Source organism: Micropterus salmoides, unplaced genomic scaffold (genome assembly GCF_014851395.1).
Source record: "Micropterus salmoides isolate LMB-PRFRI ecotype aquatic unplaced genomic scaffold, ASM1485139v1 Ms_hic_scaffold_2, whole genome shotgun sequence".
Lineage (NCBI taxonomy): Eukaryota > Metazoa > Chordata > Actinopteri > Centrarchiformes > Centrarchidae > Micropterus > Micropterus salmoides.
This window is the reverse complement of record NW_024041150.1, coordinates 30,765,701-30,788,916: the sequence shown is the minus strand read 5'-3', so window position 1 is coordinate 30,788,916 and position 23,216 is coordinate 30,765,701. Positions and strand designations below refer to the sequence as shown.

At 39.9% G+C, this 23,216-nt stretch overlaps 1 protein-coding gene and 1 long non-coding RNA gene across 4 annotated transcripts in view; both read right to left on the bottom strand.

Moving 5' to 3' along the window:
* Positions 1-23,216, bottom strand: part of LOC119912399 (mucin-5AC-like) — a 66,697-nt gene that overhangs the window by 7,634 nt on the left and 35,847 nt on the right. The window contains exons 1-3 of one of the 3 annotated variants that reach the window (XM_038731577.1): positions 645-806; positions 354-445; positions 25-213 (exon numbers count right to left, since the gene is read on the bottom strand). The exons of the other annotated variants lie outside the window; for them this stretch is intronic. Of the exons in view, the coding sequence (XP_038587505.1) occupies positions 25-213; positions 354-443 (279 nt within the window). The 5' untranslated portion in view covers positions 444-445; positions 645-806. Of the gene's footprint in view, positions 1-24; positions 214-353; positions 446-644; positions 807-23,216 lie in introns of those variants that run through there. 3 annotated transcript variants of the gene reach the window in all.
* LOC119912401 lies at positions 9,644-10,848 on the bottom strand. The gene is made up of 2 exons (XR_005446148.1): positions 10,435-10,848; positions 9,644-10,059 (listed from the first exon to the last, which is right to left on the bottom strand). It is a non-coding gene; the product is annotated as an uncharacterized LOC119912401 (long non-coding RNA).

Genomic DNA, 23,216 nt, shown 5'->3' with positions numbered 1-23,216 from the left:
TGTTAGTGGCAGAGCTCGACATACCAGTGTGGTGTCAGGTGCCAGGGAGGCAGCGATGTAGCCTGCTGACTGTCCTGAAAGCCCCAACGTAAAGTTTTGACCACTCTGCTGCTGAGCAGAAAGAAAGAAACAAGATCCAGAGGAAGGGTCGCAGTTAGAGGGCTCAGCCGCGCAGAGCTGTTGGGCCCCACAGCCTGTCCTACTAAGAGGTGTCTGCAAGGGAGACGAGAAACATGGGAAGGAAATGTGCATTTAGATTAAGTTCAAGTTCATTAATAAAAGTGACTTCACATTATCCTGTCCTATTCTACTGTATTCCACTATTATCTCTTTTTTTTATTGGCATTATTTACCTCAAGAGTTGAAACTGTTTGAGCATAGGTGCCCACAGATATCCAGGACAGCATCAAAAACAGGACAGCAAGGATCAGTCTGTTGTCCATACCTAGAGTTGGTAGGGTAAGTTTTTTCCGTTAAATAATATAAGGAGACACTTCTCTACAGTCAGTTTCATGACTGAGAAATTCAATAGAAAAAATATTTACAGTCAGTCATGAATAAAACTAAATGGGATTCATAAACTTATATTCCATTAATTACATATACATTATATACACCAATTAGTACAGTGAGTTTCAGCTTACCTGTAGATCTTCTTGTCTTCAGTTCTGAGGATAAAATTGGTTGAGGCAGCAAAGTTTCTTGAATTGAAGATCCTGCGTAGTTGTATTCTCAGGCTTGGCTTACAGGTGGACTGCTGGTACTTCTGATGTTCTTAACAGGATCCCAGGTAAAGATGTGACACCTGTTCACTCTGTGTCGCTATTTAAGCAAAAGGGTAGGGAAGAGTCAAGGTATCAGAGCCCAAAAACACCCAACTTCTCTGATACCATCGCTGATGTTTGTAGAGGGTGGGGTGCATGTGATGGAAAACACAGATATCCAGATAATAGTAAACGCATACTTCCTTGAGGACTCACAGTGCTCGTATCTTACCAGACTGACTTGATAAAGATAAGGAGACAAACATTTTATTTTTTGTGTGTCACGCAACTAGTGACACAATGCCAAAAAGTGGTTTATCAGTCCAAGCTGTTGGGTTTGCCTCACTAACTCCATTGTGTTCTGTGGTTTCATGTAAACACACACAACACAAAAAAAACTTATTAATAACAAGGCAAATCTGAACTATCCATATGTGATGGACAGTGGTAATTATTCACTTAGGTCTGCATGTTGCACCAAAGTGTGATCACTGGAGGGGACTTTTAAAATGCAACATTTTAACAAATGGGTGTGATAAGAATGTTTCTCTGCATGTATATGATGCAGTTTCTTCCTTTTTTCATCTCCCGTAACGTTGGTGTACTTGAAGCCTGTGGATATCTTAAATGGACCTTACATTAGAAAAGGGTTGTCCAATGTCCAATGCAGTGAGGAAGACACAGACCTGTATATTAGGAAAAGTAAGCAACCACTACACAAACGCAGGGCTTAAAGCAAAAAAAATGTCTGTGCCTGAAATGGGTTTATGAAATGTGTTTATAAAAGAAAGTTTACGAAAGATGGAGGGTAGAGGGCAAGAGCGTAACTTTGGGTAGAAAACTGACGGGGACATAGGGACTCAGATTAGGGTTCTGACATACACTTAGCTCATGAAACATGAAGAAACACAATTCTGGGTTCACAAGAAAAAGGCAATAAGATAACTGTACACTGGTTAATTTCCTGCATTCTGGTTATATTTTCTGCCACCTCCTATAATCAGTGCTTGAAGTGGAAAATATAGATACTGGGCAATATGGCTGAAAATGTTATCACAAGCCAAGGACCAATCACTGAAAAGATTTCCTTATTTAAGAACATTCTCAGATAAATTCACATTGAATGGTGAAATTCCTAAGAGCAGTTTATATTCAACACACATTTAACAATAAAGATTTTTCAAGAAAATACATTCTGATATAGGCCTACACATTAATAAAGATAAAAAGTTTATCTTTATATATCTTTATAAGCGCCTGTGTTTGCTTCTGTCGGATTACAGGGGTGTTGTTGGGAAGTCAATGAAACGCGTGACCATGGAGCTGTAGGTGCCATAATTGTTTCCATGACTATTTAGCTTTTTGATGGTTGTGACAAGCCAAAATCATCAGCATTGCTGCATTTGTCCTGACGCAAAGAAATGAAGTGTCATCACCACCTTCAGTTTAACTGAAAACGCATTAATGTGTAAAGTCAGTGGTGAGATGACTTCCCTCACCAACTCGCTGACAAGAATTATGCCTTTGCTGTCCGACCCCATCTTATTAACTGCAAATCGTCAAATGTTTGAGAAACAATATTCCTCTCCTGAAAGATTTCCGCATGTCTCTGTCTCCACAGTGCCATCACAAGCCCCTACTGGTTCCTAACTCCTAACCACTTGAGAGACCTCTGGAGCTGTCTTAAATAACTGGGAGAGTAAGAGTGATTCTTAGCTTTAAGAAATTTGATAACTTGCTTTTATTCTTAAATTCTTAAATTTCATGAAATCTCAGCACTAAAATGGCACTTTGAGAAGCTTGATAAATACCAGCCCAGATGGTTAATTGTGGTTTTAAACAATTTTTATGGTCAGAGCACACTTAATGCCAGGATCCAGTGTTTCCCATACATTCATTTATTTGTGGCGACCCGCCACAATATACGCTGACCGCCATATATTGATTTTCGATTTCTTTTAAAACTAAGCCTATTTCAAATGGTATTTGATTGCAGAGCACCGTAGTGCATTCACGAAGCACATCCTCTCGCCCGTCCCTCTCTCTCTCTCCCTCATGAACACCGCTGCACTAATCTGTCCAACACAACGCTGTCAGATGCCCATCTTAAAAAAAGTTATTAGCAAGCACGTAAGAAGCCTAGCTAATAAGAAGAGCTAAGTTAACGTTAGAGCTGACCCCCTCCCCTTGTCACAACAACATTGTGATTCCATACGTGTCTGGAGTATCAGAGAAACTCAGGAGGATTTTCAACAAACATAACATCCCTGTGTTTTTTAAACCCATGAACACACTAAGACAGATGCTGGTAAACCCCAAAGACCGCACACCCAAACACAAGAAAAGCAATCTAGTGTATGCGGTCCAATGCAGTGAGGAATGCACAGACCTGTATATTGGGGAGACTAAACAACCACTACACAAACGCATGGCTCAACACAGAAGGGCCAACTCCTCAGGTCAAGACTCTGCAGTCTACTTACATCTGAAGGACAGAGGACACTCGTTTGAGGACCACCAGGTGCACATTTTAGACAGAGAAGATGGATGGTTTGAAAGAGGTGTCAAGGAAGCCATCTACACCCGGGTTGAGAAGCCGTCATTGAACAGGGGAGGGGGTCTACGCCACCACTTATCCCCCACTTACAATGCTGTCCTTTCATCACTTCCCAGGAAACTCAACAAACGTAACCTATTGGCCTCAGGTGAAGATACCAACGATGGTCGTTCAGTCTTGGCCACAGGTAGTCTTAACTACTGTAACGACTGTCGTCACAGCAACCAGGAACACTAACGAACCAGCGGTATCGATGACCCGGGCCAACGACCCCACTGAGGTTAAATAGCTGAGTTTCCCTGCCAGTCAGTCAGAACTGAAGAAGTCCTTTGGATGAGGGACGAAACGTCTTCCAGTATCTTCAACCAAGTCCAGTTGCCTTTGATTTTAACCTTCGTTGGATGATTATGTAGTGTACCAACAGTGTGGATTTGGGCATTTTATACCAAATAAGTTTGGACTACTCCAAATTCTTTCTCTCTCCCTGACAGAAGGAAGAGGGGGTTTGGATTATCAACCCTCTACAGACAGCCGAAGAGACCCCAAAGGAAGAGGTGAAAGGTTGCTCTCCCTAAGTGCTGTTTCTGGGCAGTCTGATCGTAAAACTGGCCACCTTTGGCAGCAGCCGTGATAATCTCGCTGCCTGACTGTTAAAATGACAAAAGAAACACTGTTCAGAGACTAGCTTTCTCCTGAACTCTTCTCTTCATAAGAGAGGGCAGGAAACCCTAAACTGCCCCCCACACACGTAACCATGGCAACTGACCTTCCTCTTTGTTTAATTACCTCACATCAAAGGCTTTTCTCCTTTTCACGCCCAGGTGTGAGAAACTCTGGTGTCCTGCCAACTCCTTTGTGTAAACAAAGAATGCTGTCTCCTCAAAACTCAAAGCATTACCTTGTTTAATTAAATCTTTAAAGTTACTTGACTAGGTCTCTCCACTACATTTTAGTAGTTATTTTACCATGTTGTTGTTGTTAATATTTGTTATTGAAAAGAATCTAAATAAGTTAATTTTGAAGTGTTTAATTTTCAGCAAAGACCTCTGACCTTTACACAGTCTATGTTGCAATCAATGCTTTGTTCACAACACTTTCTGACACTTCCTTTGGAAATGATGATAAAGAAATGTGATCCTATACTCGATTAATTTTCCAGCTTGAATGTAAGGTTAAAAATAACTAAATTCCACAGCTCCTGAGCAAAGATTGTTTTAGGGTTAATCCAAGCTATCGTCATGTAACCCCAGCTCCCCCAAGTGGACAAAATAAGTATTACATGATATCGTTTAATGTATAAATATCACTCATCTCTCACATCTTGTCAATAATCTGATGCCATTCGTGAATCTTGCTTATATTCTCTAAGAACGTGTAACAGCCAATATATCCACAAAGCTAGTTAAGTTCCTTTCATCTGCGATTCCTAGGAAATGCTAACCTTTTAAGGTCTAACTACTAACAATTGTTTTCCTTTTTATCAAATGTTTAAAACTAAGAAAGGTATACCCGTTTGATAATTAGTGCCGCGACCTCAGCTTTCCCTCGTTTAACAGCAACTTTACTTGCGTTGTATTTTCTTTGGTTTTGTTTTGTTGAAAGTTATCAGTCCGTTAAGTTACACTAGTTTAATTCAAGAACGACCAAGTTCTTTTTAAACCTTATCCATCGAGCTAACTTCCACTGATCCCTCCTCAACCCCCACCATGTGGTCCCGCCAGCAGTAACAAAGGACAACTAAAACCTTTGACCCGAACCAGGGGTGGAAAGGCCCCCACTGCGAGTTTCTTCAGTAAACCGACAAAGACGGACCTTCGGAGCAATTCCCTGGCAGATAAAGCGACTGGCCGACGGCTTTAAGCTGTCCTAACTGAGAACGCACAGATCTCAGCCATTGACCAGCACCCGGCTGGGAGAAGCGACACGCAGTAAGACCAAAACCCTGCATTCTGTGATCAGTGATGTCCCATAGTCTGTTAGTAGATTATCTTTAACTCTTAATGGACCGTGACTTTAAATTACCCTTTTTAAACTATGTGTAGTCCTTGGTCCTGCGTGTTCTTTCATGAAGCAATAGGAGAAGATGTTTTTGGTCCAAGTTGATCAGTTTTATTACAAGTAAATGAATAAAGCTTACAGAGCTCTGGGTTGATCTTCCTTTCCCTGACAAGCTGTATCAGTGTGACTGGCTATCTCTCCCTGACCCAGTGTTTTAGTATACATCGTCATGTCATAAAACAATAAAACAAAAGTGTAGGTCAGTCCATGATTGGCCCAAGTCCTCTGACCCCAATGTTTGTCCTCTGACTCCACAAATCGCCATGCTGTTGCTGGGCAGATTACGAGTGTAGTTCCTGAAATGAGATATCTTGGAGAAGAGATGTTTTGTGCCACATTCCAAACTACCCCTCACCCATTGTGAGGGGTGTCCTTATCTGATCATGCAGTGACCCCTGTTTCTGCACATCTCCAAAAAACACACACATCAGGTCTAGTTTAATAAATGATAAACCAACATATAAACTTCTACCTATAAAATACATCAGAGATCAATATAAGAAAACACAATAATTTTGGTTACCCTGAGTAATACAAAAATCATGCTATCATAATCTCTCAAAACTCATAGCTTGCGTTCATTAGCTGCCCGTATGAGTCAAATGCTCCCCACAATAGAACCCCTTCTCATTTTTAATTTCTTTGATGTATTTAACCGCATTTTTATATCACCTTAGTTATTTAATAAACTTCACTGTAATCAAGGAATTGTGTGTTTATTGCCTATCTCCAAGTCCCTGCCAAGAGAATTTACCCCTTCGATATGAGATTGACTGACTGATTTAAGATAATTGAGCAATTGTTAACTAACTGATCACTAGTGAATAATTGTCTAGTTATTAACCATACTGAGAGGTCCGGAGACTCTGGGCGAATTGGATCTCCGGTGGTGCCTCGCAAAACGAGAAGCTTTGTGAATTAATATTTTCTGAATATTAAAATTCATAATTTGGTATTAATTCTCGTAAATTTATTAAAACATAGTAGTCATGCTAGAACTAGAATGCTGGACGCTCCAATCGACTTAAAAACGTGAGTACGATGTTTTGTATCATTCCTTGAAATAGGGAAAAAACCTAGGTTGATAGGACATGTGTTGGAGATTTTCATCAGAATTCGGCGTAAGACCTTTGTGGTAACCAGGTGTTCTGTCGAGTCAGACACCTATTCCGGAAAAAGTTCGCCCAGTTGGGGTTTATAGAACTATAAATATAGTTAATCATCGGGGTGGTGATAACGCTTCTATTCGGGGGAGTTTAGACTTAAAATGGAACTCTAAAAATACATAAACAGAGAAAAAACAACAGGCCAGGAGTGATAAGTGCATAATCCCATTATGGTACCATAGTGATAAACTATCTAGGCGCTTATATAGACTAGCATACACATCTATTTCACTCCGTATTCTTTGGGAAGGAATTATTTTCCCTGACAGTCCCAGGACGCCAAAGAGTAAAATGTAGAAGTAACTTTCTGGTATCGGTGGCCCACTTCAAGCACTGCCTATTATCAAAATTGACACCACTTATCTGTGAAGCCTTACTCCACCAGTGGATTACATTCCACAGAAATTGGCTTGTTACGTTGCCAAAGGTCCAGATGATCCAATCCAGTAAAATATTTAGTCTAAAACGCATTATAATTTCAATAAATACACACGGACTGCTATTGTGTCTCTTTATATAGCCTAACTACAGCTAGCATGTAAACAAAAAATGTGTCTACACGTTGACTTTTTGAGTGACACCTTAATTGACCCAATAGAAACTTCCATGCCCTGTTCACACCCTACAATATATACCAATGAGTGTCCACGTCGCCGGGAAGTGCCAGTCCAAATTCAGAATATATGAAGGTATTTTTGTGTCTTTTTAATGCAAGCAAAAAAATGTTTTGAGAGCATATTTATTACACTGCAATCAAAAATTAAGTTTGTAATTAAAAATAAACCTAAAAATAAGCCTTTTTTTGTGTCACAAAAAGTTTTAATTGCTAATTTTTCCTTATTGATTGCAAGTTAAAAAGTTTTCCTTGCGAGTCAGAAAGTTTTGCAGGTTAAACCGTTTTGCAAGTGAGAGAGTTTTGCAAGTTGAAAAGTTTTGCAAGTCAAAAAAGGTCTAAATAAGAGATTCTATTGGTGGTTTGGCTGACCAATCATGGGTTTGCATCGAACGCATGGCCACGCCCACAATCCCCTCGCTCCGACGGCTCCGTTCACTTTCTGGAGACGGAGCTGGAAGGTGTGCAGGCCTTTTTATATAGTCTGTGGTACAGGCTATGGAGGTAAATTGACGTTGTGTCGCTTATTTCAATAGAAATGCTTTTTAAATGTAGTATGGCATGATTTAATGATTATTTATATTTACTGTTGGCAAGGTCACGGAGTCTATCGCTGTCTCCTTTTTTAGAATTTAGTGTATAACAGTTAGCTAACGTTAGCAGTCTTGACATGAAGCTTGACTGGCAGTGCATTTGTGCACTCGGACATGACGAGCTAGGCTAAGGTTAGCTACTCATGTTTAAAACACATTGTACATGATATCCAGCTAAACTAGTTTTTTGTGACTGTGGTAACTGAAATTTATGGTCACACAGCATTCACTGTAATATACATGAGACCGCTAATGTTATATTGGAAATATAGACTGTTATCTAGATATTTTGAAGTGTTGCTGCCTTGTTACGTTTTCTCCTGTAACGTTAGATGTGACAGAAGAATTTATTACACTCATTTATTTTCCTCCCATAGTTGCAGTGTGGATCATTGGTTACAGCTATGTCCAGCATGGTGGCCAGAGAGCTGCAGAGAGCTTAGGAAACATCTTCACCCTGCCCGATGTCTCTTGGTCTGGTTGGCTTCTCCCCTTCTTTTCCCCTCCCTGCGAAGAGGTGCACCATCAGATGTCCTCATCATCCACTGTGGCGGCAGCAGCATGGGGGAGGTCATCAGCATGAAGCTGGTCAACATGGAGGACGACCTGCACCGGCTTTACCTCCAGCACCCTGGCATGAAGATCCTGTTTTCGTCTGTGACGCAAAGTGTTGGTGGAAGGCTGGTGCCAATCAGTTAACAATGTTATGGCTGTATTTGTTTGTACCTTAAATGATGCCATGATTAACAACCCTCGCATCAGACATGGCAGTCCTGGGCTATATTTGAAAAATTTATTTTATTTCACAACTAGGGCAGATTATGTTTTCAAGTACAGTAACTAATTGCATCAAAGACCACCTCCAAATGCAATGAACTGCTTTCAGTTGGCAGTGTTACTGCTTTTGAATTTGGCTTTTAGGGCCCATTTTCTTGCACCTAAACATAGCTGACAGTCATGGTTAATGTTGTTTATGTTCATAATAGTTGTTAAAAAATAACACTCCCACCTTTATCCCCCTTTCTCCCTACCACCCCATGGACTCCTAAGTACTCTGGACCTATGCCGGACATACAGTAGCTGTTACCACTTGCACAGGCCCAGTCTGTTCATTTGAATAAATGTGTTTACTACATGTCCACATTTAAGAACATTTAAAAAAAATGTTTTACATTGCAATAAATTTTATTTATATATTTGCACTCCTTTTGTGTTTAATACTGACTGGAAATGTTAATTTCAAATTCTGATATACTGTAAGTCTAGTTCAAACATGTGCACATCCAACAAACTATGTTCACATAGTGCTGAATAAACGTGCTTAGAGTGAAAAAATAAGAATGACCTGCACACTAAGTAATTATGAATCCCACAAGGCAGTATCATTTATTGCAATGTTTCAAACTCAGGTCTTCTCAGGTAAATACACAGGTATCGTGAAGCTTTTACAGTGAGGCAAAGAAACAATCAGCTGATATGCACCTGTGATTAATAGGTGCTTTCTATCAGCTGATTTAGTTTTTTTCCTTTTGCCTCACTAAACCGGTAAAGCCTCACAATACCTGTGCAATATCTACAATACTTCTCAGAGGTTGCAATAAATAACACCTCCTAGGGAGCTTCAAAATTATTCTTTGTGAAGATATTTCTTTGAGTATAACTTCTAAGTGAATTTCACACTGGTCTCTTTTCCATTTTTTACTTTCTGCAAAAAGATTCAACATGTATAAATACCATCTCATTATTTTCATTTTCAACTATTAACCATCATATTTTGTGAAAGGTTTAGATCACTATTATGTTTCAAATTAACATTGGGAACTGATGATTAGTCCCGCGACCCTGTATGCAGGATAAGTGGTTGACGATGGTTAGATGGATGGAACTGATCATTAGTCTTGCCTGATTTTATTTAACAAATGATTACACTAAACAAGAAACAGCTGAACAAATTGAAGTCCTATCCTGCATCCATGAAAACAGCAGTAAAAAGGTTAAAATTGTTGTTTTGTATGACTTGTAATAATGTACAGTTAAGACACTTAAATAAATGAAAATTTGTAAAAGTTGTAATAAGTATGATAATTTAACCTGGATAGTAACAGTAGTAAATAAGTAGTGTTCATATACTGTGGGATTAGGTGTGGAGTAAAAATAAACACAATGGTTCAACAAAGCAGTAAGGTGCAGGTGCTGTCAGGGAGAGAGCCAGCCGCAATGGAAGGTGGGACTTTTATATCCTGTAGCGTACTGGGCCCAGGTGCTCCATATCAGGTAGAAGTAGACTAAGCAGGGGCCGTCACACGTCCTACATGAGAGACAGACGACAGGTACACAAAATAAGAAGCAGCTGTCTCACACATATTGCTCGCTAATCTAGCTTTACATAACTCGCCCTACAGCCCAGCTACCAGTCTTCATAAGGTACAGCCACTGATTCTGATAGTGTCCGCAAATCCTTCCTCTCCCTGACCACCCTGTTATAGTACCTTGCAAAGTAAAGTCAATTACTTGTCAAAAGTATTATCACTCTAAATTATAACACTTCTGTATTACGTCTTGACTTCCGTGCATGCTGGTTTAAAAACTACGGCTAGCATACACTCACATTATGTTAGTATCCTTAGCGCAGCTTGGCATTGCTTAATGCTGGCTAATTTGCTAGTTAATGAGCTAACCTTACATGCTGTTGCTGCCACAGTGGATCCGATGCTGCACTCCTGCAGCGTCCCATTTACCGCGGAAGTCGGAGGTCAGAGCTGGGAATGACGTCACACCCGAGTTGACGGCGTTCCAGTTAACAAGTCGGAAAACCTGCTCAGCCAGCTCTTTGTTAGCTATTGATATGCCGGTTGATTAAAAAAACGCATTATGTGGTATTTACACACACTAAACACTGTAGCAACACGTCCACAGACAGCTGTTGGACAGCACTTTCTATGAGTCACAAGTGCAAAGAAGTGCTAATTAACAGTATAAACTACAGCTTTCACTAACTGTTGATACCCCGACAGCCATCTTGGATCACGTAGTGGTAGTGCATTTGTCCCGTGTCAGAAATCCGACTTCAGGGGGCGTTCCAGTTGAAAGTTACAACTGGGAACTCTGACTTCACAGGGAGGGGAAAGACGGGGGGGGAGCCAGACCAAGAGACATCAGGCAGGGTGAAGATGTTTCCTAAGCTCTCTGCAGCTCTCTGGCCACCATGCTGGACATAGCTGTCACCAATGAGCCACACTGCAACTATGGGAGGAAAATAAATGAGTGTAATAAATTCTTCTGTCACATCTAACGTTACAGGAGAAAACGTAACAAGGCAGCAACACTTCAAAATATCTAGATAACAGTCTATATTTCCAATATAACATTAGCGGTCTCAAGTATATTACAGTGAATGCTGTGTGACCATAAATTTCAGTTACCACAGTCACAAAAAACTAGTTTAGCTGGATATCATGTACAATGTGTTTTAAACATGAGTAGCTAACCTTAGCCTAGCTCGTCATGTCCGAGTGCACAAATGCACTGCCAGTCAAGCTTCATGCCAAGACTGCTAACGTTATGCGATAAATATACTCTCAAAAAAAATTTTTGCTTGCATTAAAGAGACACAAAATACCTTCATAGAATACAGAATTCCGGCACAGTGCCAGAGAACTTTAAGCCCTGCAAACATGATGGTTTGATAGAAGTTTCAAGGAAACTATTTACACCCGGTTGACAAACCGTCGCTTAACAGAGGAGGGGGTCTGCGACACCGCTTATCCCCCACTTATGTAACAGCAGTATAATGAGATGGAATACGATGCCAATAAGGAACTTTGGAATACCAGTCAAGAGCAAGGTTACCCAAGAGCAGCCTTCAAGGAAGCCTTTTACTGGCCAACACCATGGCATCATGACGTCACTGGAGTTTTGTACCGGAGTGAAGACAGATAACCAATTTAACTCTAGTGTATCACTCAGTTATTATAAGTATTATACTTGGTTTATTTTCTGAATTACCAGATAGTTAAACGTCTGTGTTCATTGTAGGTCTGAACAACAAATGACCACAAACAGCTTTCTTAATTTATCAGAAAGACTTTCCCCGTTAACTTTTAGAATAGATATAGTTTTTTGTAGAGAGTCTGTCTGTCAGCACGAAACACTTTTTACATAATTTATTGTCATTTATATTCAGCCACATGTATCACTGTTCACTGAGAACTCCTGAGTGTCAGGTTTGATGTGAAGTACACCATTTTTTATTTCCCTGAAAGGTTTCTCAATAATGAATTCAGAATTAGAATATAAGTAAGTACAGATGATAATAATCATTAAATAATATAGGGACTGCAGATGTGAATTAGCTTGAAGCTATTAGCTGGTACAGTGCATCAAATGGTAACGTTTATGTTTTACTGTACGCTGTCCCTTTTTAAATAAAGAATTTAGTATATTAAGGCATTCTGCATATAGAAATGACTCCTGTGTCTCTGAGCCGGACATAAATACAGAATGCAGGTTGTTATTCATGTGCAGGTGTCTGTTAAACAGGTAACAGCAACAGAGAGAAAACACTTCTGCTATGATCCAGTTACAATCAGCTGCTGCTATCTTTAGAAATAGATGTCGCATCACGTCACGCTTCCGAGTAAAGGACGTCTCTTTTCTCTAAAAACATATTTCTTGTTTCTTCTTGTATGCTTTCCTCATGTCTTAGTCCCTCCCACCAGAGATGCACAGAGAGATGCAAGTGAGAGAAACGTGGATGCTATTAAGAGACTTGAGATGCATCTGTAAAAAAATAATTATGGTGCCAAAGTCCTAAAAAGGCTTATCGCAGTGGCCTGGGTTCGACCCCAGCCAGCAGCCCTTTGCTGCACGTCGTCCACTCTCTCCCTCAATTCCATCTCTCTTTATCCTATCCACAATAAAGGCCCCAAAAATATATTTATATATACAAAAATTATGTAGCTAAAATTTAGCTATAAGTTAATAAATTAAGTAGGGTTGAATGAAATGCAAAAAACAAACAAACTAATCATACAATAACACAAATCATGTTTTTAGTGAGAATGGTCATTTTTGCATTTAATTTAAAATTAAAATTAAAAAATTAAAAAGGATTTATGCTGGTTGTACCTAACAGACATTGTATTTGTTGGCTGGATCACCTTTGTAGCACCGTACTGCTTCATTAATAACGGCTCTTCCCCTATGTATATATCCCATTGATGCCATATGTGCTAATAACTTTTATTACTATTTATTGCTCATCGTATCTATTGTTACACGTAGATCTCTTACTTTATTGATGCTTGCATGTTCCTCAAAAGTCCCTTTGGATAAAATCATCTGCCAAATGAGTAAATGTAAATGATCTAACACTTTGTACCTTCATCAAAAAAAAATATTGCACTTGGCCATACTGTGATTTCAATAATACCCATTTAGTGCGAGCAAACTCAGACATGAACTCCATAGTGCTGTGCGAGAGAGAGGTTTTTTTTTCTTTTTCAAAACAGCATATCATATTTAGTAGTGTTGTAGTAGTGTTCGGAACAATATGCGCAATGTGAGTGCAGGCCAGCGGGGGAGTGGGGAGTAGGGATAGGAGAGAAAATCGATTCTTAGATGCATTGCGATGCGGACGTGGAACATTCTGTATCGATTAACAAATGTAAAAAATCAGTTATCTAAATGTTAATTGATAACGTAATGTTCATGGAACACAAAAAGCGGAAGTCTCAGAAGTGCACAAGTGCAGCACCTGGACAGTCAGAGACCAGTGTCCAGGCGCTTATTAAGATGAATGTGCAGTTCATGAGTTTCACTCGCACACATTAACACATTTATATGCAGTATAAACTGTAACACTCAACGCTGGGCTGGCTCCCTGTGTCACCTGTGTGTGTAGTGAGTGAGTGGGCGAGCAAATGAGAGAGAGCAGTTGCGGATTGGTCGTCGGGAGAGTTGGGGCATTTCCTGGTGGCCTGCGGGCCGTTTTGGTCAATTTGACCAGCGACATCAATAATCTTGCAAGCTTCTTTTAATAATCCTAATGCCAGGAATCCACTGACTCCGGCAATGGCACGTTATGGCTGCGCCACGGTTTTGATGCATCCATAGCCCGACGTGTAGAGCAATGCAGAGCTTCTGGTGTGAGCACAGAGCAAAATGGCTGCGATCCACGACACAGACAGACTCAGTAATTCCGAGGTCATGTTAACTTGGTATAAATGACTTGGTAGCAGGTGGGCCCCGTGATGAAGCTCGGCCCTCATCTCTCTCTCTGTTTCTCTGCCATTGTTAAGAGCTTCCACGCAGCTGGCCACATGTTTTAGCGTTTGTCTGTTCAAAGCCTCCTCCTGCGTCGTCTTTTGGATGCGCAGGCTGTCACTGCCCTCCTCATGTGAACAAACAGGCAAACAAGGGCTCAGTGAGGAAACAATAAACATCTGATGATCTGTTTCTATGATGACAAGCAGCACAGTGTCCCTGTTACACCAGCGGGAACATGCCCAAAGTCACAGCTACGGGGTTTCACTCAGTGACACTCTTGAAAGTGATGGCTTTTAAATAAGTCACTGTGCTTAAAACAGCATGCATCCGTCTTCTTTTCACTGCAACTCTGCATCGCGGTGTAACGTTACATATTTAATCTACTACTTTAAAAAGTAACAGTGGCAGTGAAGCTTTTTCTCATACTATGAGGGTTAAACTCGGCCCAACTGTGCCGAGGGAGGTGGGGGGTATTTTCATGACAAAAAGTATGAGTGGTTCAGCCTGAGAGAGACATTGAGAGGAGGGAGAGGGAAAGAGATGTGTGAGGAGCCATTTCCTGTGACTTTAGTATTAATAACATTTTAATTAAAGTTTTCAATACAAGTTTTTTTTTATTTCATGAAAAATTCCACCAAAAAATAATTGTTGTAGTTATTACACTACTACGCCACCATTAAATTTTTCCTGTTGCGCACCACACTTTGGAAATCACTGACTTAGGACATTGTACAACAGTGACAATACTGAGGTAAGTGCAAAAAGGAATAACAAATACTGATCATTGTGAAACTGCACTGCTCAGTGGTTATGAATAGAATAGAAGAATGTTCTAGACAAATGATACAATAAGAAAAAAATGCATGGACTGTGATTCATACTGTGATTTCCTGGCCTCGCTGTGTTAAACCTGTTTGGTTGTCATGGTAGAGAAGGATATTTGATCACATGAAACTGATCTTGTGATTTGTTTTAGCACATATTCATGTGGTGAATCAGACACAAACTAGTTAGCACACCCAAAAAATGTACCCTGCTCAAAAAAAGTAAGGACTAAAGCTAGTAACACTTTGGACACTGAATCACAAATCAGATCTTGATGAACGAAATAGTTCAATGTTCAAAATCTTTACTGTACATTGAATAATTTGTTGAGAACAAAATGACGTGCGTCCCCTCAACCCGACCCCGGATAAGCGGATGAAGATGGATGGATGGAAAATGACGTGTGTACCAAAATCATGAACCAATTGAGCGCTGGATTCAAAGCCACACCGAAAATCACAGTAAAAAAATTGAAATCACACACTGACGCAACCTCATGTGCCTGTATGCACTCCTAACAACGTCTGGGCATGCTCCTGATGAGATGGCAGATGGTTTCCTGGGGGATGTTCTCCCAGACTTGGATCAGGGGATCAGTGAGCTCCTGGACAGTCTGTGGCACTACTTGGCGGTGTCAGATGCACCAACACAGAGGTCCTGAATTGGATTCAGGACTTTAGAATATGAGGGCATCAAGGCCTTTTTCATCCAGGAGCTGCCTACACACTGGCCACATGAGGTCCATCAACAGGAGACACCCAGGGTCCACTGCACCAGCGAAAGGTCTTACAATGGATCTGTGGATTTGATCCTGGTACCCTTGGCTAGCACATGGAGGCCTGTGCAAACCTACAAGGATATGCCTCCCCAGACCATCATTGACCCACTGCCAAACAGTTCATGCTGGATGACCTTGCAGGCAGCAGAATATTCAGCACTTCTGTCTCCAGACTTTGTCACATTAAGGGATGTACTGGGACTGAAATTCAGCCCAGGACTTTGAGACAGAGAGACCCTGCCCTGCCTTATAGGCGCCTGCCACAGCAACCTTTCCACCTCGGAACAGGTCAGCTAATTTGGCGCATTTAGTTGCCACTTGCGGCAACATTTTTTGGCACCACCCATTTATTTTTCCTCTTTCTTTCTTTTGGCCATATTTACCTTCCCAATGGCAAGTCCGCCCCTGCTCACGTCTGTCACATGTGCTTAGTGTGAACCTGCCCTCATCTCTGAAGAGAATGGGACACCATTGCCTGAATTTCTCAGGCAAATGCCAATCGAACTGCACAGTGCTGGGCTGCTGCACATCCCATTAAAGGATGACAGGCACTCATGCCACCCTAAAGGACTTTGTTTCTTACAATTTGATCAGAGATATGCACACCAGTAGCCCACTGGAGGTGATTTTGTAGGGCTCTGACTCCTCTGGGTCCTTCTTGCACAAAGGAGCAGATACCGATAACAGAAGTGCCATCCTGTAAGAGCTGGACTACCTGTGCACTAGCAAAAACGCAAAACTAGAGAATCAATCAGTCAGGAAGGACAAGGAGGGAGCAATTGTCTTTTACAAAACCACTCCTTTTAGGGGGGTTGTCTTGCTGTTGGCTTTCCAGTGCACCTGTTATCATTTTCATTTGCAATAAAATAAGTGACACTGATTCGCAATTCCTTACAATTCCTAAGTGGACAGACTGATATTCCAAATTGTCATGATGTTATACTGTGTGTTCCCTTTGAGCAGGAAATTTAAGTAACAATAGAATACTAAAGAAGCATGTTGCACCACAAATACTACAACTAATGCAATGTCTCAATAAAGTATTGTATTGCTAAATGTATTAATGGAGAACTCTTATTTTCACAAATGTATATTGATTTCTTATTCAGCTCTCCCAAATGCAGTCCTAAGTGACCTTATTCCCCAGTCGCACAGATAGATACCAGTTCCTGGTAGATGTACAGTGTTTGCACTGTTTATTTGAACCAACCCAACCCCTTCTTGCTGTATTATTTGAGACTAGTTTTTTGTTTGATACTTTCAGTTTTACTTTTAGAGCCATCATACTGATGCATTAGAGGTGATCAGTGTTTCTCTCAGAGTTGACAAACAGACATGGAGATACGCTTGTTTCCACTGTGCTGGAATATACCCCGTATGTACCTACTCCCCTTTCTCTTTGTATAAATATCCAACCAATGCTGCTACAGTGTGTTGGATGGTAGATATCACTGAATTAGGCACAGTCCTTCATGAAACAGAAAAGAAATACACTGACAAATTCCTCCAGACCCCTTAATATTGTTGTATCTTATCATCGGTCTGTTCATTTGTGTTAGTAAAATATTTTTCATTTTATATATTTTCATAGTGGTATGTTAACAATGTCACAGGGTGAAAATATTCATTTCCCAATTTCTTCTATGTTTTCTTTAAATTGTGGTTTGCTAAATACCTTGCCTTTCACATCATGTACATACTATCCAAGGGTTGGGCGTGATGCGTAATAACAGGTTTAACTGATGCAAGAGTCCTGCCAAGTTTATGTAAAAAGGTTAGGTTTGACTGATGCTTTTCATCAGTCTCTTGTACAAATTGTTGCGGAGAGCTAGGACTGTATGTTGTTTTGGGGGGATTCGCTGGAACATCTCATCCACACAGACACTCCGATTAGAGAGCGAGGCCGGACACAATAGAACAGTTAACGTGGCTTTACTGATGAAGCACGACTCCAAATTACATACAGCTCTGTGTTTCTTGTTTGCTGTTTACAGTTTGATTTTTTACAATTTATCTCTATTGTCTGTTCTGTCTGTTTAAATTGGTCTGATTAACTTTCTTTCTGTACTGGTATCTGCAATAAACAAAACACATTATACGTGAAAATACTAGCTAAATGAGCACATGCTAACTCGAATTTAGCTTTAGCTTATTTAACAGTTACCATGTCAGTTATCACTTTAAACATCAAATAAACACTGCTGCATGATGTTATCTTGTGTTAGCGCTGAAATTCGCCCCTTCATTTGCATATCAAAATAACTTCATCACAACCCACCTTCATCACAAACGCAGACAGGCATCAATGTAAAATCAACCAGAATGCCCTGAACAATATTTTAACAATTATAACAATATTATGTTCCCAAGGACCCCTTAGCTGCCCAACAAGGTGCCTGATGTGAAAACACTAAATTCAGCATTGAACAAATCCTGCACCAAAAACACAGTAATAAAAGGGAATTTACACAAATGTTCACATTTGGCTCCTCAGGAACATTGTTTAAAAGAAAAAATACATGCTAACAATTTTCAGTTTTATTTGTCTTTTGTGAAACAGATTGTGACATGCTTGTGCAGAGAGATCATTAGGGCCCGCGCACGAAACGGGTGAGGTCCCTTTTGGAACTGACGAAATTATGTTTCTTTTTTTTTCTTCTTTGTTTTTCTCTCAATTGTGGAGGCCTGAACATGCTGTGGATTTAAAGGTAATTTATGGCAATTTAGTACTTTAGTACAAACTATTAGTCTGATTGACTTCAAATTTTCGCTGTGCAGTCTAAACTCATTGACGATTAAAAGTTGTACAAAAGGTTAAACTGTCCCAGAAAACCTTTGCCATGACGATGCCATGTTGTAAAACTTCCGAGGTTTCAGCAAATGGCGTGGCGTGGCGAAGTTAAACTCTGCGCCTTGACACAGGAAGTTGTCGTATATGATCAAATCTGTACCACATTTTACATGTTTAGAGTCCCACCCTGCCCACCTCATTAAAATCTAGCACAAGCGCCAGCTAAAGCTCTCTTTCCTAATCATGCACACAGCTTGGATGATAGCACATATCAATCAGTTTTCACTGAACTGCAGTTCTTTTTCTCTATTAATATGGCGTATCAGCCCAATTGTCCTGTGGCCCACCAGGAAAACTCTCAGTACTCCCTTGATATTAATGTTGAATGTTCTTTTAAACTGTAAAATCTATTGTCAGAAGGTACTGCAGCCTGTCCTAACAGCTATGTGTATGTTCAAACTGAGCCTAGTAATGTAAATTGTTACTATGTTGGGATTTATGCATTACTAAAACAACAGGAAGCATGTTTTACTCTTATCTTTGATTGGCCACCTGCCTTAGTTATTTCTTTACTTCAAACTAGGTAGGTTCTGACCCAAATAATCGTGGGGCAACCAATTTTAGCTGCTATAGTTACAAACTAATATCCAACGAGGGTTAAAATGAAGGGCAACTGGACTTGGTTGAAGATACTGGAAGACGTTTCGTCCCTCATCCAAAGGACTTCTTCAGTTCTGACTGACTGGCAGGGAAACTCAGCTATTTAACCTCAGTGGGGTCGTTATCCCGGGTCATCGATACCGCTGGTTCGTTAGTGTTCCTTGTTGCTGTGACGACAGTCGTTACAGTCGTTGAGACTACCTGTGGCCAAGACTGAACGACCATCGTTGGTATCTTCACCTGAGGCCAATAGGTTACGTTTGTTGAGTTTCCTGGGAAGTGATGAAAGGACAGCATTGTAAGTGGCCCAGTTGCCCTTCATTTTAACCCTCGTTGGATAACTATGACCTGGATGACTGAGAATCTTCATAGACATCTTACAAACTAATAATTACAATAATTCTAGTTATTGAGAAATCATGTAAATTGCATATAGACATTTGCAAATGTATGTGCATTTACTTATGGGGACAATTCACAATAAATGTACAGCAAATGTATAATATTATATCACTGTTGCAATAATTGTGAATTACTTTATACAGATTCAGGTTTATTACCATGCCAAATAGGTTTACATATTATAAAAGGAATTTGCTTTGGTATTTTTGTGCATGACAATAATAGAAAAATAGTAAGTAGAAACCAAATAAAGAGAAAGCAGCAAGTCAAGAACACAGTCAGCAAATCAAGACACAGTCAAATACACAGTGTTGGGGATTGAACATGGGGTCAGCTTTGGTTATTAGCTGAATATCAAATATATTCTGGAAATATTAATACAGTTATTAATATTTAAAATGATTAATTATTATTCATAAATAATGGGCAACACCCTGGAATCAAGGACCAACAACCAAATATGAACAAATAAGGTTTGTCCACCTATAGATTGCAATAGTAAGACTTGGCTATTACACAGTGAAGGGTGAATTTGTACACTGGCTGTAACCACCTCTTACTACAATATCATGGAGGAAAGGCACACAGAGCAAGGTTTACAAGATCCTGGTTTGGTTAGATACAATATAGCACAATCTATCAAACAGCCACCAGCAGAGAATCTTTGAGATTGAATGTACTATTGTCTCTGCATTGAGACAATAGGAGCTAACACCAGGAAAATATACAAATCCTGTGGCAAACAACTAACTTCATCAAACATGAACCAGTAGTGAACTTTACATTCAGCAACCGTGTTACTATACTTATTAATAATAACATTGATATTTGTCATACACACAGTAATTGGAACGAAAAATTTGCAGCCCAGTGGTGTGGTACTGGACAAAATCAATGTGCGTAGCACGGATAAACACACAGGACATGGCAGTCTTTAAATATCCCTCAGAACAGAAAAATCACCACATGAAGCGTGCACAAGGTACATTAAGGTTATAGTACCTATCATCTTCTGCCCATACATACAGAGCCTCTTACATGATTTCATTAGATTAGATCCGGCGGAGTCTGTTCTCAGCTCATTTCTGACAGTTTCAACGATGCACTGGTCCTTCAGCGGCACTAAAAGTAATCAGTGGAGTCGATAAGGTACAGAGTTACCTTCTCTCTGTAAAATATATTATGTAGTTATGCAAGTTCACACTTTTGAATAGTCACATTAAAATCATTGGTTCACATGTGATTTCAATTTAGTTCATCAGACAGATGTCTGGGTAAGATTGCAGTGACACAAACCCACTTATGGGGAGCAGGGAAATGAATGCATGAATGACAGCTTTGATGACTGTTTGGGATCTGATCCATGTTTGTTGCAGAAACACAGCATACACTCTTGCCCTTGCTATTTCAATTTTAAAAACATAGGTTCCAATATCGTTAACCCTCACTAAGGACTTTGAGGGTGCTGTAGAAATACACTGTTTGGGCTCTATGCTTTGCAGCTTACCAAAAGAGCTGGTGAAGGTACTGTGGTGAAGTACAATACAGTTGGGGGAAAATTTTTTGATCCCCTGCTGATTTTGTACGTTTGCCCACTGACAAAGAAATTATCAGTCTATAATTTTAGTGGTAGACAAAAAATCCAGATAAATGCCTGTCAAAAATGTTATAAATTGATTTGCATTTTAGTGAATGAAATAAGTATTTGACCTCTCTGCAAAACATGACTTAGTACTTGGTGGAAAAACCATTGTTGGCAATCACAGAGGTCAGATGTTTCTTGTAGTTGGCCACCAGGTTAACCCCTACCTGATGAGCAGACAAAGTTGAAGAGCTCCGTACAAGGTTGGTCCTCCCACAGGAAGAGCTCGCCACTGGCCATGCCTCCACAGGGATTGGAGTAAAGGGGAGGTCCCAAATCTTGCAGCCATTTGGTTAATTTCATGGATTCACCAGACATCCAGAACCACCTGTCGTCCAAATGTTTTATGGACTGTAAAACGGTTTCTGGCTGCATTTTGTAATCCCCCCATAGCAACAGGTATCAGACTCTCAAGAAGAACTATTTTGACAGCCCTGCAATATTTTGACAGCCCTGCAAATATAAGGCAATCCTCACATTAAAAAAGATACACCCAGCTACAACCAATGTTTTTTTCTGATCGAACACAGACATTTATTGTCAGAATTTAAACAGATACATTTTCTGTTAATTGACAAATTAATGCATTTACTCTTTGTTTTAATTCTAATGTTACAGTAGGTTTGTCATAGCGTGTGGCTTCAGTGATATCTGTAAGCAAAACATCCATGAATGTCTGTTTTGGAAAAGCAGAAATGCAAATAAGACAAAGGACATGCAAATTTGCTATTAAGAATTTTTTAATGTATGAAAAGATACCTGATTAGAGCACCTGCCCTCTCAGTCTATTCCAGGAGCTTGGACCTTCATCATGAGTCCACCTTCTAACATCTTTTAAACTTGAACAAATTCCATGATCTTGGCATTGACTCAGGCATTTCCCAGACTCACAGTTTTGTTGCACTTCTGTGTTTATTAGATGAATTCATTGCAAATAGTCAACTTTGGGCTTTTTGTTCCTAAATTAACCCAGTGCAGCCCAGCAGTATAAGCAAAACATGAAAATGGAAAGACAGGGCTTTTGTGGGAGGTTATGGTATTTTATACTGTACATTATAACTCTAAAGATGACTATCTGAGAGGCCATCATGTAAATGAAAAACAACACCAGATCATGTATATTATGTCATGTTGTGTTGTACTTAAGCGAGACACTGAGAACCTACCTGTTGATTCATACACCTGCCCTGAATCAGAGCATCAACTAAATCGCTAAAATATCAATATCAGTCAACCAGACATGCTCTGTGAGGGGAAAAGAACTGCGGCTCAGCAGGACCCAGTAGTGACGTTTACAGTAGGACAGAGCATCAGACCAGCATAATCTCTTTCCCACCACCGTCACGTTCCTGCCACTCAGCATCATGCTCACAGCGGTAGGAGGAGCAGTAGGCGGAGAATAACTGGCAGCTTCTGACTCTGGAAAGAAAGAATGTTGTTGGTTTCTGTTGGCTTAATTCACGTTTGATCATTTTAACAAAAACAGTCTTATCTTGAAACGTCAGATGCCTGAGGAGTTTTAGTTCCAAAATGAAAAGTCAGAAAGTCTGCAGCTGGGAGTGTCAAAAGAGTTACTGGAATTGATGTACATTAAGATATTACTTTACTGTTTTGTCTCATGTTGTATTTTGGAAAATTATAGCCTATATTGCTACCTATATAATTCTCCTTTTTGGTTAAGCTCATTGCACTTCTGTATTTATGTGTAAATGGGTTTTCGATACAGTCTCTTAATATGAAAGTAATTTGTGTTACTGCCACCATTAATGTTTTATTTGACGTTTACGCCTTGTATGAAACGTGTTGATATTTCAAATTCTTCCAAAATGACTGTTGATCATACATTGACTTCATGTCAACGTAGTACAATGAACTTTGATGATGCTGAAAACTCATTTCAGGGGAATTTAAATCAACAAAGTTAAAGAACACTGGAACATACCGCTAAAGGGTCAGTTTCAGATAATCTGATCTGCTTGTTGGTGATTGAGTTTACCTTCTGCCAACAATGTGTGACAAATTATTAACTACGATAATCACTATCCACTATGCCACTATGATAATCAGTTTCTGTATTTAATTAAAAATAATTTTTTACAT